The sequence below is a fragment of the Watersipora subatra genome, chromosome 11, assembly GCF_963576615.1.
Source record: "Watersipora subatra chromosome 11, tzWatSuba1.1, whole genome shotgun sequence".
NCBI classification, from domain to species: domain Eukaryota; kingdom Metazoa; phylum Bryozoa; class Gymnolaemata; order Cheilostomatida; family Watersiporidae; genus Watersipora; species Watersipora subatra.
In genome coordinates, this window is record NC_088718.1 from 28,851,936 (window position 1) to 28,867,552 (window position 15,617).

At 35.4% G+C, this 15,617-nt stretch overlaps 1 protein-coding gene across 1 annotated transcript; it reads left to right on the plus strand.

The window, feature by feature from the left end:
• The first annotated feature begins 8,337 nt into the window (after nt 1-8,337).
• LOC137407950 (uncharacterized) lies at nt 8,338-10,188 on the plus strand. The gene is made up of 3 exons (XM_068094336.1): nt 8,338-8,532; nt 9,706-9,768; nt 9,955-10,188. The coding sequence occupies exons 1-3, from the start codon at nt 8,338-8,340 to the stop codon at nt 10,186-10,188; spliced, it is 492 nt and encodes a 163-aa protein (XP_067950437.1).
• The last annotated feature ends 5,429 nt before the right edge of the window (nt 10,189-15,617 follow it).

A 15,617-nucleotide genomic window follows, 5' to 3' on the forward strand; every position in this document is an offset into this window, starting at 1 on the left:
AAAAGATACAAATACTAAAAGTGCTACATTTAAGATAAGTATATAACAAGAATTTGCTAGAAAAACTCCTGTATAAATATATCACTGCATGCCAAATGAATCAACTTTCGCTAAAGGGTTTTCCTTTTTTTAGGCATATCTTTAATGATAGGTATCTGCAATACCTACCATTACTTCATTAGCAGTTTTTGAATCAACCGCAAAACCCTGTTAATATGTTTAGACAATGGCAGCTTTCTGGAATAGTACACTCGGAATGAGGTCTTTTGGCGCATGTTACAAGTTCAGATGTTACCTATCTTTTGTTGTGGCTTATGAATCAAAAAATTTAAACTAAAAGTAGAAGGAATAATCTTTGGATATTGGCAACATTCCCACATTTGACAGAAATAGCTTGCAAGATCCATCAATTAAATTTTGGCAATTTTAACATAAAAAGTTACTTCTTACGTACCCTGAAAAAAAGTATTATCTGTGAAGCTTCATGGGAAAAATAACTCTTTTTGCGGGCTTTTGTTATTATCGTCGTATTATTTATTTACTGTTTATACTACTTTCCTTGCTTCCCATAAAACAATGCCAAATACTACTAGCTACAAAAAAATAGTCGGCCTGTAGCACATTTGAACTTGTTAGTTAACAACGAGAGTTGTGTGCTCCAGACGGTTGAAGAGTCTAGAATAGCATATCAATGTGTATTCTCTAAATAGAAAACAAATTGTTTTAATTACTATGAAAAACCATTTTCATCGCATTGCTTGACATTCGCATAGAAAAAAACTAGGAATGCTTGCAGAAATACAGTTGTTCATTGCCAACTGCCCATTTAATTCACCATATGCTGTTAAAAACACCAGAAGGAAGAGTTGAAATGCTGCATAGATATAATGAACAAATTCTACTAAGACAAAAAAAGACTTCCAGCCAATCAGAGAGTTGTGTATAGCATTCTGTCAATACTGGCACCCAGAAAAGGTCAATGGTAGGTATCTTTAACATGAGAGAGTTTGTCATAGAAATAAGAGCTTGAGATTTTATTCAAAAATTTTATGCATCATGTCTTTATAAAAGTTAAAAGAAATGGACAATTTTAATGCAAACGTAAAATTTTGTTGGTGGAATTCTATAAAGTATATTTTTTTAAACTACTTTTTGAAAGATCTTTGATTATTTTTTCAGTTTTTCAACACTAGTACAAACATTCAAATCCTACCTACTAACTATTTGGAAACAAAACATTTATTTTTATATATAAACAAGTTTTTGTTAAATGAACTAAGCGCGTTTGTAAAACCTTTTGAAATAGTCTCATGTGACAACCCTCATAGTTCATAATAGTTGGCTGATAAACGGAGCAACAACTTTAGCGGTCTGGCACCATTTTCTGCTTGTTCTACAAAAAAAGTATTCATAATAGCTAGCCTTGGTACCTATCCAAAAACATTGATCATGGATCATAGAGTTAACAGATCTACCCAAACTTTTGCCAGAGTAAATTCAGGATATCGGGTTATCATTTTGCTAAAAATGATTTCCAAACATATTATTGCATTTTCCGAAGTTTTATATGTTTGGTTTAGGATCGACACAAAAAATTGTAAACATGGACCTAAAGTATTTCTGTAAAGAAAATTCTTCAACATTGGAGCTCAGATATTTCTGATAACTATATTTTATATAAGAGAATGGGGGTTTGAGAAGATGATAGCGTTTTTTTTTCAGTTCTTTTCCCTGAACTATAAAATATACTATGCACAGCTATGATTTGTCAAATAGATTGATTTTTGTACAATATTTTTTCTGCTGATACCTAAAAATCTTAAACCTTTATTACGGAATCTTTAGCATTTACAGCAAAAATACCGTAAATAGCATGTACTACTTACGTAAGCAAAAATACCTTGTTCATAAGCAAAAATACCATGTACAGTTTATGTTTTATAAAACGTTATATTTGATGTTATAAAACGTAACTAACTTTATGTAGGCAAAAACAGGCATAAAGGCATGCAGGCATGAACTGATTCCAAAAAACCAGCAAAATATTCCCTAGTGAAAGAAAGAACCTTATGCTGACAGAGGCTGTGATAAAATATACTAACAATAATATAAAAAGAGTGCAAGTGGTAAGAGGTATTTTTTCTGGCTGACTACCAACTAAACATATGCCAATGCTCAGACAAAAGTTAGGTTTCAGTTGCCAACTTTCAACTAGAAAACATAAAAGGAAGTTTGTACAATAACTGACAAATCAATTTTATTAAAAACCGTTGTCAACCGTTGGCTACAATAATAATTAAGGATCGTCTTCTTTTGTGCTTTTACATTTGAACAAGATAGAACAACTCTTTATTACTAGATTGTGTTTCACCGCATTCTATCTAACTTAGCTACAGATGAACTTGCACAAAAACTTTAGCAAATTATTTAGAAAAATCATTATTTTTCTATCATTCGCGACTGTTTTTGATGCTTGAGGTTATCTGATTGCCAGGATGTTCAAGATTAAAATTAATAAAATTGGATCGCAGTTAAAATGCCGAGATTAACCAAAAGTGTAATTATGACATGTCTAGTTGGCAAAGGGCCTGCCAAATAGAGACGCTTAATCCTGGAACTTGAATACAATAACTGATTTCAACTACCACAATGACAACAACTAGTGACACCATTCCGCATATATTTTTCTTCTGTGTGTTTGAACCGCAATCAAGTTTTGTTGATTTTTATTTTACAACACTTTAACAGTCAGATCACCTCAGCCATCACAAACAATTGTAAACGATAGAAAAATACCAATACTTTCAGATAAAATCTACTAAATCTTTGGTGTAAGTTCATCTCTAAGCGCTTGTCCACAGCAATATTTCCAAAGTTGTCTTATTCAAAATCTTCTATCAACACTGTTGGTGCAGACAACATGTTTAGAATAAATCTCTGGTTGTTTTGTAATCTCTGTACCATAGCCTCAGCAACAAGCAAATTTCCTGAGATGTTAATAAGCACCGAGTGGATACTTTGCAGTCACTTTGGATTAAACGTTATAAACTAACAAAAGTCATAACTTGAGGCTAAATTACTTTACTTGATATGGAATGAGCAACAGTTTTTTTAATGCACTGTAGTTGTTAACCCAGCATACGACTGCAGTAGTGATTGACGTAACTCATTTGCAATCATCGAGAGTGTACAAGTATTGATTGGTTATGTAAAATAATATTTAATCTGTAAAAAAATCATAAGCTGTTTCAATAATGTCTTCCGCAATAGTTATACTCAAAATACTAAATCTATGTCGACATCAGTCTAAACATGAAAAGCATCATGAAACTTTAAAATTGATCGATTGCATTCAATCTTCAGTTGACTCTGGAATTGAATATGCAGAGTCAGAAAAAGAAACGGAAGTGAAGGCTACGTAAATTAAATTAAAATTTTTTTTAATGTTTTAAAGGTATTATGAACATTTTATACTTAAGTTGTGTTTTGTTATGATTGAACAACAATTCACTTTCTAGTAAGTCACAGTTACGTGAAGTGAATAACTCAATTTAACAAAGCTCTGCGGATGCCATTCACAGATTCAGTATAGCTTAAAAATTGTAGCTCATGAAATTTATAAAAACTCTTTGAAAGTTTATGTAACCTCAAATTTTTTTCTCAAAACATTAACTGAAGCTAAATAGTTTGAGAAACTATAAATAGTTAAACATCATAAGGGCGGTGTTTGCTGGTAAATTGATGTTCTATGCTTTTCTATATTTTATTTATTTTTTAATGTAACAATAAATTTTCCCAAGTGAGGACATATATGTGAATAACAAAAATAATTTTTTTTCCAGTGTTGAAAAAAAAATTGATATTGACTGTTTTATGTTGTCTATTTTTAGTGTAGCAATAAGTTTTCCCAAAAGACGACATACGCTTGAATAAAGGTAATTCGACTTTCTCTTTTTAAATGTTGTTGTATTAATGGACAGACATGAAATATGCACTACCATCTTTTGTAGTCGAGATAGCTGACACGCATCCTTTTGACCTTCTCAACCATTCAGAGTTTGCTTCGTGGTAAGACCTGACGCTAGATGACAATAGAAACATTACTTGCTCTAGTTCATGCTTTCTCAGAAGAGAGCCTCTTTATCCTGAGGAGCCATTTGGAAGCTGTCAGCTATTTCTGAAAGGAGAGCAAGAGTGCTAAATTACACCGGCTCTTGCTATGAGCATTACCATGGCTACTATTGTAGCTCACAAACCGGTGTTGAAAACTTTTCTGTAAATAATTTTTCAATTCAACTAGTTTGAGATTTGAAGATTTGACATCTTGAGATTAATGATTTTTGTTAATATGACATTAATTAAATATATAATATATATATATAACATATTGTATACAATATATTATATTAATATTATATTATCAAAAATGCCTACTCTCAATGCTTGCTTCCAGAATCATGTAATAATATATTGTATCTATAATACAATAATAATTAAATAATAAATTATTATCAATAAAATTTAAATGGTTTTATCAATACTGTGAATACTATTCCTCATGTAGCTTCATTTGTGTTAAAATACAATATCATATATTTGGTTAAGAAACAATTCATATATTATTGCTATCAATCTGGAAATCCAAAAGTCACTAAAATCAACACATTATGAGCAACATTTTACTACAAAAAATTAAGCTTCCATAAATATGCAGAGATAGACCCCCACAATTGATGCCACCACCATTTCATCTTTATAATTTGCCTGTGCTAGGTGATGGGGATTAAGGCATGCAAACTGAATGACTTGACCAAAATCTGTAGCAGCCGAATATAAGCTCGCAAAAATTAGTTCTTTTAAAAACAAACTTTAAATTGATAAAAATATTATCAGTATACCTGTAAATTCTTATGTCTTACATTTGAATATATTGAATTATGTTGCTGAAATAAATAAAGCCTATACACTAAAATACACCTGAATTTGAACACACTAGAACATTCTAATCCACAAAATTGAGTTATTTGTACAGTGAAATCTCTATTTAAAAAAACTATTATTTCTGGAACTCATTTGGTAAGTAGAAAATTTGGGAGGTAAAAACTGATTTTACCTTGTGTAGGCCCTATACCCTAATCTGTTTCATGCCCCACAAAGCTCGAAAAGAACATGTGTATGAATTATACCAATGTGTAATGGTAAAAACCTGTAGCAAATGCATGCTAGATTTATATTACTATATATAGGGAACAGAAAAAGTACACATGGAAAAAAGAACAACAGAAAATTAATGAATAAAAACTGTGAATGGAATTTTCATCTTACTTTTGCTGTTTGCTGAATTAATGGGTCGCAGCAAAGACCAATGGAAATTGGGAAAGTATATTGTTTTATTTTTTGCCTTAATAAATGTTTTTAAGAACATAAGAAGAAAGATTTATTTATATCGGCATAAGCTGAAAGACAATATCATCATACAGAAAACATAGAATTGAAATTGTTGAAAACAAAAGTTGTTCTGCTCTGTACATGGTATACAATAACTGCAAATAATACAGAGAATGAACACAAAACACTTGTTTTTACTAACTTTTGCTAACATATGAAAATTAAATGAGTTGCGTTGCACAACTAAAGATACGAAAAACAAAAAAACAAACAGATTTTCGGTTTTTTTGTAGAAATACTTTTTGCAAGTCAAACCGTAATTTCTACCAAAAGTAATTTCAAAACTCAAAAATTTTGCATGTAGATCCTTTTGTAAGTAGAGTTTCTACTGTATTGCATAATCATTTATGTTATTGTAAAATAATATGTGAATATCCAAAGAAGTTACTAACTATTAAAAATTTCATCTTTCCCATGATTAGCCAGTAATGCAAAAGCTAGCTTGTATGGAAAACCAGTAGACTGGTTGACATTACTTGCTTTAGGAGACTTTTTGTACATGTGAAGGGATGGTAAAAAAGAGTGAAGAAGGATAGCTCAAGCATTAGAAATCAAGAGTTCTTAGTCTTTTAACATTTTACCATGTTTGTTACACTGTAGTTTTACAAACTGATTTCTTTAAAAGTTAGGGATCTCAAGATTATTTCGAAGTATACCAAGTACATTGCAATAATATCTCATCATCTTACCTTTGGAATGAAACAAAATCAGAATGAGTGATAATACACTGTTCGTATTGCAAAAGAACAAGAGGACAGAACAACTAGCTCAATTCAACCTACTCAAAGCAAACACTAACTGCTTTATGTTGTGCTTAATGGATGCATAGTATCCAGCCTGACCCTGTATAATGGAGAAGCCAGAAGAAGTAGATGTCACATATACAATTGTGCACAGCCTTCATATGCGCCTTCAAAATACTCTGCAGTACCTTAACTATTCCATTTATGAGTAAAACTTTGTTAGTATAGCTGCACATAAAACAACTTGCCATTATTATCACAACATCAACTAATACTATTCCTTAGTTTGTCATCCACTTAGACACACCCCCATCCACCTCCAAAGCCAGCATGGAAACACCTGTGTTGTTCTCATTCTGTCGTGAATCAGTGTCACTGTTTGTAGGTGAAACACTGATGTGATATGCAACCTTTGTGACATGGAAATTACCTTAGCAACCAATGGCTTTGCACTTCTGTGTTCACATAGGTCTCGCCTTTCTGTTGCTTTAAATGCAAAAAATTTTGTTGTTGAAACACTGTAATCTGTTTTTACATAAAACCATTGTTCCATTATAACTGAAAACATGATCTGCTTGCAAGAATAGTGAATACTTTCACTATAACGTTTATTGTAATACTCCGCTGCATACTTTCATCTGTCCTCCCGGCTGCAAATCTCTTGTTGATTAGCAAGAGCAGGCATAAGGTGATCCGGAAAGACCAGTATACGCGTTTTGCAAGAATAGTGAATACTTTCACTATTCTTGAGTGTTATCCTCAGTTGAAGGCGTAGTCTAATTGGTAAGTTTAATGCATCTAGACTTGAAGGTTCTAAAATAGAATCCTCTGCAAAGCAGAATTTTTGTTATTAAAACTTTATCGCTGAGGGAGCAGGTAAAACAGGTTAAAATATGCAAGAATTTCCATTCCATTGCAGCAGCTGATTAATAGATAGATATGTTCATCCTCATCCTCTAGATGCTGCCACGGCATCTCACTGAAACAGCGCAGCACTTTCACAGGTGGTGTTTCAGTTTCTGTAAGGGTGTTAAGGTCACGCTCTCCGTTTGAATGGAGGTTGACAGTTTAATGCTTGTCGGCCCATGTACAGGTAGTACCAAATTACACATAAAGATCCACATGACCTGATTATATTATAGTAAGGATCTAATAAACGTAAATACTGTTAATGTTATTTCAACAACTACCTCTGTAGCCTCAACACAGTACGGCTATTCTAAACATCAAGAATTTAACCTATGACCTTAAAATTTCAAGTATAGCAAAACATCTTAATGCTGTGGGTTATGGTTCTTACTAAGATGTATATGTGTGGGTAGATGGTTAGATTGCCATCATAAAGCTTAAATCAAACTAACTTTGCGTTATCTATTCTAATATAGCTAAATAATTTAATACAAGTTATGCTTTTGTTTAGCTGTTTATTAAATAGCCATAGCTAATGGTTATATAAACTAGGTTTAGAAGGCAACAGTGCAATACATACTATGAGAGTGAATAAACCACATTTTGTGTTATTATTCATACAGAAACATAACAACAGTTGTTGGCAACAAGGATGGGATATTCTTAAGCAGTACAATTGAAATTCTTACAAGACTATAACCCGAAAACTATACAGCATCCTCAGTATATACAAGTATGTTTTTGGAAGTGGATAAGTTGATTGAAGTAATTACAGCTTATCAAGAACAACAACAAGCTTATCTGGAAGAAGTTAAAAAACCCATGGAACTACTGGTGAAAGGTCAAACCGAGACAACAGCCGCTAAGCTAGCACCATCGGCAGCCTTACCCAAGTTTTCAGAGTATGATACAGCCACCGAACTATTGACTGATTATATGAATCAATATGACACTTTTGTAGCAGCTCACTCTATACCTGAGGAAATTAATTAGTCACCTGTTCTCTACAAACAGATCAGCAACATGGCTAGCCAACTGGAGACTCCAGAACTTATAAATGAAGTTACCATGGAAAAAATAGATAATTTCTTAAAAGAACAATACGATCCCATACAATTTTTAGAACGTGAGCGGTATAAATTCTGGAGTACTATGAAGAGGAAAACTGGAGAAACTAATCATGAATTAGCGAATAGAATTAGACAGAAAGCGACCACGTGTGACTTTTCTAATATTAATGGATCCATTTGATGAAGCTATGACAACACAGTTTGCCTGCTCAGTAAATAATGAAGCAGTTCTCAGAGCACTGTTCAAAGTAAAAGAAACTGAGCTATCTTTCAAAAGAGCTATCAAAATTGCAACTGAAACAGAGGATGCAGCTAAGATAGCCAATAAAACTGTATATGAAGAGCAACAAAAAGTCAACAAGGTATAACCAGATCATAGAACTAAGACACGAACAGGAACTTCAAACTACAAAGAAACAAGACAGACAACTTTCAATTGCTACAGATGCAATAAACTACACATGCTGCTAAGGAATGTCCATACAGATCTGCTACATGTAATTTTTGCCAGAAGGTAGGACATGTAAGAGTTGCCTGCTGAAAAAGAAAAGAAACTACTAATGAAAGACCTATAGCACAGAAATCTACACCAAAACAACAGCTTAAAACTATTCGAAGAATGCATACGGAAAAACTCCAAAAGAGTATTAAGATACAAGAACAGATCATAGAGATGGAGTTAAATACAGGAGCCTGTGACAACTTCCTTACTGAGGAAGTCTAGTGTAAACTTGGAAAACCTGTACTCTCTACAACAACGACAAACTATGAATCTGCTTCAAAACATCCTATTGAAGTAATTGGACGGTGCCAGCTGAATACTAAAACCGTAAAGGAAATCATATTGCTTTGAACTTTGTAATTAGCCGGGTTCCAAATCTTAACCTGATAGGAAGAGGAGCAATCAAACTATTGGGGATATCAATAGACAACCTGCTCATTCAACAAACTACTACGACTTGTAAAGTAGTAGACCAGGAAACAGCTGACAAAAGTCTACAACAATCTTGCGAGCAACTCTGCAATGAATTTCCTGATCTATTTAACAACGATCTAGGCTGTCTAAAGGATTACGAGCTAGAAATAAGATTCAAAGCAGATGCAAAACCAGTGTTTCGCAAACCTTGACCTGTTCCATTTGATATTCAAGATAAATTAAATCTAGCCTATGAAACTGTAATTCAAAGAGGAATTTGGAAACCAGTACAGTTTAATCAATATGGTACGCCTGTAGTTCAGGTCAAGAAAGCGCAACTTTTTAACAGTCATCAAAGATTGATCAGAGTATGTGGAAATTACTCACAAACAGTAAATCCACAATTAAAAACTCACTGAAAGCCTATACCTCTACCCGAAGACCTGATGAACAAATTAGGAGGAGGATACGGATACACTAAAATTGATCTAGCTGATGCATACAACCAAATCCACCTAGGGCCAAACAGTCAGAAAAAGCTTGCTCTTAGCACTCAAAAAGGAGTACTCTACAGATGAGACTTCCGTTTGTAATCACTTCAGCACCTGGATATTTTTAGGAGATAATGGACCAATTGACAGTGGATCTACCAGGTGTAGCCGTATATTTAGATGACATACTGGTTAGTGGTACTGATGCTACAAGTCATTTACAGAATTTGCAACAACTACTTACAAAACTGAATGAGAAAGGTTTACGATGTCGTAAAGAAAAATGCCAATTTGCTCAACTCTCGGTAGAATATCTTGGTCATCACCTTTCAGCAAAATGAATTTCTAAAAGACTAAAAGCAGATGCTGTTAAACAGATGCCTGCACCTACTAACGTGAACAGTTTACGTTCATTCCTTGGATCAGTACAGTTCTACTGCGAATTCCTACCTAACCTATCAATGATTACAGAACCATTACAGCAGCTAACGAAGAAGAATGTGCAGTGGAAGTGGAGTGCAGAACAGGAAACCAGTTTTCTTCAGCAAAAGCAACTGCTGACTGCTGACACAGTTCTTACATGTTTTAACTCAAAGCTGCCTATAGTCTAAGAAATAGCATGTGATGCTTCAGAAAAAGGAATTGGAGCTGTGCTATTTTACAGATATAAGAATAGTAGTGAAAGACCTATTATGCATGCTTCTAAAACATTGACGGCTACCCAAAGAAAATATGGTCAGATTCAAAAAGAGGCACTAGCTATCATATTTGCATTAAAGAAGTTTCACCAATTTATCTATGGCAGAAAATTCACCATTGTCACTGACCACAGAGCGTTGACATCAATGTTTGCACCTAACAAAGGAACTCCTGCATTTGCAGCTAACCAATTAAAAAGATGGGCTCTCTTACTCAGTCAATATGAGTATAAAATTGAATATAGAAAGACTAACCAACATAGGAATGCAGATGTTCTTAGTGGACTACCTGTTGGACCAGATGTTGAGTTTGACAGAGAGGAAGACAATGCTGACGTAGACATCATTTGCACCATTAAAACAATTGGAGCTCAACTAATCTTACAGATCCAGGAGTAATAGTCAAGGAATCTTCTAATTCCCTTACAGTAATGAGATATATAACAGAAGGATGGCCGCATCGAGAAGAAGCAACTCCAGCTACTTCTGAAATCAAAGAGTTTAAAAAGTTAGAAAACTCACTATCTGTGTGTAACGGTTGTCTACTTTATGGAAACAGAGTAGTAATTCCTATCAGCCTACAAAAAGATGTACTAAAGATATTGCACCTTGGACATTTGGGATAAAAAGGATGAAGCAGCTAGCATGCACAGCAGTATACTGGTCTAGAATGGATGCTGACATTGCGGAGACAAGCAAGTTGTGTACATCGTGTGCTGAAAATCAGAGACTAACTTCAAAGTATCCTGTACATCTGTGGACGCTACCAGAGAAACCATGGAGTCGTCTACACTTAGATCGCGCTATCAACTTTATAGGAAGTAACTGGCTAGTTCTCACAGATGCCTAAACGAAATACCCATGCATTCACAAGACCAGTTCTACATACACAAAATCAACTACTGATATTTTATAACAAGATTTTTTACACTTTAGCTATCTACACACATTAGTTACAGACAATGCTACTACCTTTAAATCAGAAGAGTTCCATCAGTGGTGCAAAGAAAAAGGAATTACACACTTATTAGGAGCTCCTTATTATCCTGCAATAAATTGAGCTGCTGAGAGAATGGTGCAATCATTTAAAATAGCTTTGAGGAAGTCTACCCTACCACCTAATACAGCATTATTTAAATTCCTGATGTAGTATAGAAGAACACCTTTAGAGACTGGATATTCACCAAGACAACTGCTACATGGAAGGCAAATCCGATGCAAAATTGACACAATTATTCCATCACCAGCCCATTCAGCTCAAGGGAGACAATCTAGAAGTACACAGCTTCTGAATGACACAGTAAACAAGATTCGCAGCTATCAAGTTGGAGATCCATGCTATGCGTTATACCATGGCCCTAAAAGATCTAATCAGCCTCGATGGGTTCCAGCATTAGTGACTAAAGTCTATGGCTAGCAAAGTGTTAATGTTAGAGTATGGCCAAGTGGACCTACATGGAGAAGACATGTAGAACAATTACAACCTAGATTTAGCACAAAAGAAGACCTACACCCTGTAGATATATCTCAAACATCATATAAAGATAGTGACAGGCTACCTATCCCGGTACCTCCCAAAGAACCAGTGTGTCAACCAAAAAGATCAAATCCTAGACATCCTCTAGACAGTGAATATGGACCAGATAATCCACGTAGATCATCTATAAGAAGACAGCAAACACAATTTTATCCGTAACGTTTTGTCTGTTCATATTATCTCCAGACTAGTGAGGAGGTGATAGATTGCCATCATAAAGCCTAAATTAAACCAACTTTGCGCTATCTATTCTAATATAGCTAATAATTCTAATACAAGTTATGCTTTTGTTTAGCTATTTATAAAATAGCCAGAGCAAATGGTTATATAAACTATGTCTGGAAGACAACAGTGCAATACATACTATGAGAGTGAACAAATCACATCTTGTGTTTTTATTCATAAAGAAACATAACTGTAGAGCATAAAAATTGTCAACCCAGCAGGAACTATGTTAGTCAATTTTGTTTTAATCACAATACTAACCGGCTACAAGGGTGACTATGAAGTGATTTCAGGTTGACTGCAGGGGTGTCTACAAAGATGGCTGCAAGAGTGGCTGCAAGGATAACTACAGTGGTGGCTGACTGGGGAAGCTACAGGGATGGCTATATTATAGATGACTGCATGGATGGCTGCAGGGATGGCTACAGGGGTGGCTGCAAAGATGTCTACAGGAATGGCTGCAGAGATGGCTGCAGTGGTGGCTGAAAGGATTGCTACAGGGGTGGCTACAGAGATAGCTACAAGGGTGGCTACAAGGGTGGCTACTGGGATGGCTAGAGGGGTGGCTACAGGAATGGCAGCAGGGATGGCTACGAGTGTGGCTATAATGGATGGCTACAGGAATGGCTAGCAGGGATAACTACAGGGATCTATGCAAAAACAACAATTAACACTTTTAAAACAAAAATATTTTTATTGTTTGCTTAAATAGCCACATTTTGGCTGTTGTCTTCAATGGAACGAGCTTCTTCTGGTTGTCCATTACCTTCCACAATGTATTTTGAGTGCGACTTTTCTTTTCTATAGCTGAACTAGTCAATATTAGAGTCCAAACAACTTTTTGGCAGAGCAATACTTTGACGAATTGTTTTTAGCCCAAATGCAATGCGTAAAAGTTTTGCTCGCTAAACACAACCTTCTCCCTAAAACTAATTGTTCATTTACTATCGTAAAGGTAAGCCGTTTTTTATACATATATTATGAAATATCAAGATCCCGTTGAACAAGGAGCTGCAATTAGCTTGAAGCAGTTGTTGATTATTTTTATGGTGTTGCTTTCAAAGTTTTAACAAAACAAAAAAGAAAATATTTGGAATTGAAAATCGAGAGAATTGATTGTTATTGATATAAGCAATTTATTATTAACACGATTTTGTGGACACTTTTCTACTGATCAATTGATATTATGGGTTCGTAATGATCAAATAATGTCAAAGTGATTGTCAAATGGAGGTGGCATTCATTTAGAGAGTAGCAATCTATTTTTAAACATTTCTCTCAGGGTGGCAGTAATTAGAGAGGGCGTTCAAATAGAAGTGACGTTCAATTAGAGGTTTAGGGTAAATGGCTGGAATTCATACATATGACTGTAGTGAAACTGGGCTGACTATACTCTAAGTGTTGTTTTTCCTTGCTTATGTTATGTTACGTAGTTCTTTACCTTGACATCGGTGATCATTCTGGGCGGAAGTTAACACAATAAACTACAAAAAAATTGCAACTCTTCAAGTCTACCTTTAGCCAAACGTAATAATACTTTATGGTGGCAGCAAGTTGGTTTGGTGATTTCCATGTCCAGTGATTTTTGTTGAACCAGAGAGCCAATTATTTAACTAAAGTACCGAAAATATAGCAACTGGCCAAACTGTTTTTGTGAGCTTTGAGTTGACCTGCAACATTTCAACAGTATATCAACCTGTCATACAACAGCCTGCTGCAATTGACTTACTGCAAGACACGGAGGAAAGTTACAGGTCATTTGTGTCAAGCTAAAAAACGTTTTATATACTAACCGAGCTAAACAAACGGCCAAATGAACACCAAGTGGCTATGCTAAAACATTGCGTAGACGTTGAAGCGGTTAAAATCATTGAAACAAGCCAACATTATGAGGAAGACTCGTGTAATATTGGATGATATTTTTAAAATTTTACACATATACTGTGTCGGAGAATGTAATGTCATCCATGATCGATATTTATTCAACTCTATATCACAGACTGAAGGACAGTCACTTGAGGCATTTTATCTTAAGTTGCGTCAAAAGGCTCAGAAGTGCCAATTTAGTTATGTAGAATCAGACCTCATTTGCAACAGGATTGTTCTAGGCATCCGCGAAGACTGTACTAAGAAAAATCTGATAGCCTTCGGGAATAATCGTACACTAGAAGAGGCCGTAAAAATATGCAAATCACAAAAATTGGCTGCCAGGGCGATGAAAGATATTAGCTCACAAGCACTCATTTCTGACTTGCCAACTAAACTAGTCGAAGTCATCTCCCAGTCATCACGACGGCAAAAACCAGCCCATTTAAGTAAACCAAATGTTGGCAAGTCAGACACATGTAGCTACTGTGGAGGAATAACACATCCAAGGTCTCAACACCCAGCTCGGTCAGATAGGTGCAAGGAATGCAACAAAGTTGGCCACTGGGGAAAGACTTGCAGATTAGCGATCTATTCCAAGCGAGTCAATTTGGCTTAAACAGAGTCTGATAGCCCCGCAGAAGAAACTCTGTTCTGCGAGGACCTCAAGATCGATAGTGTCCACAACCATCTAGGATGGTCAGCTACTATAGAAGTTGATAAGATACCAGTGAAATTCAAGCTCGATTCTGGCGCAGATGCTTCAGTTATGAAAACTATAGAACCCATGGTTCAGAGGGTCAATCTAGACCAAGCCCGATCTCGTCTTCGTGGTCCTGGAAATCACAGCATTAATTGCCTAAGAACTTTTACAGCGTGCCTCAGATATGGCAGAAAATCTACCAACGAGACTATATATGTGATAACTAACCAGAACACTAACGTACTAAGTAGGGAAGCCTGCAAAAACTTTGGGCTGCTAACATGCAATGTGTACCAGGTTGAGACAGACATAGAGGAAATATATCAGCAATACCCTACAGTCTTCAATGGACTGGGTTTTGTCAAGGACTACTCTTACGAAATAAGTCTCAAAGAAGATACCCGACCTATGTGTATATACACTGTTCGCTCTGTACCACAGCCTCTGTTACCGAAGGTTAAAGATAAACTCCAAAAGATGGTAAAAATGGGCGTTATATCCCCGGTAAAGGAAGCCATGGAATGGTGTAGTGGAATGGTGCCGGTACCAAAACCAGATGGATCCGTGCGCATATGTGTGGATCTGTCCCACCTAAATCAATCAGTTAGGCAAGAGATTTATCCAACTGCTTGTGTCGAGGACAGCCTGGCCAAACTTGGACAGAGTAAGGTTTTTCTCATCTGGATGCCAATTCTGGGTATCATCGAATCAACTTCACAAAACACTCTTGATTGCTGATCACTTTCCTTACACCCTCTGGTAGATATGCATTCAACAGACTGCCATTTGGAGTTTCAGCCGCACCAGAAGTTTTTCAGTGATATATGAATGAACTACTAAGTGATATCGAGGAAGTAATAATTCACATGGATGTTATTCTGATCCATGCCGCTACTAGGGAAATTCACGACGACCGTTTCAGGAAAGTTCTTAATCGTATCGCTCACTCAGGCATGACTTTCAATAGAAAAAAGTGTCTATTCAGGCAGACATCGGTCAAATTTCTTGGAC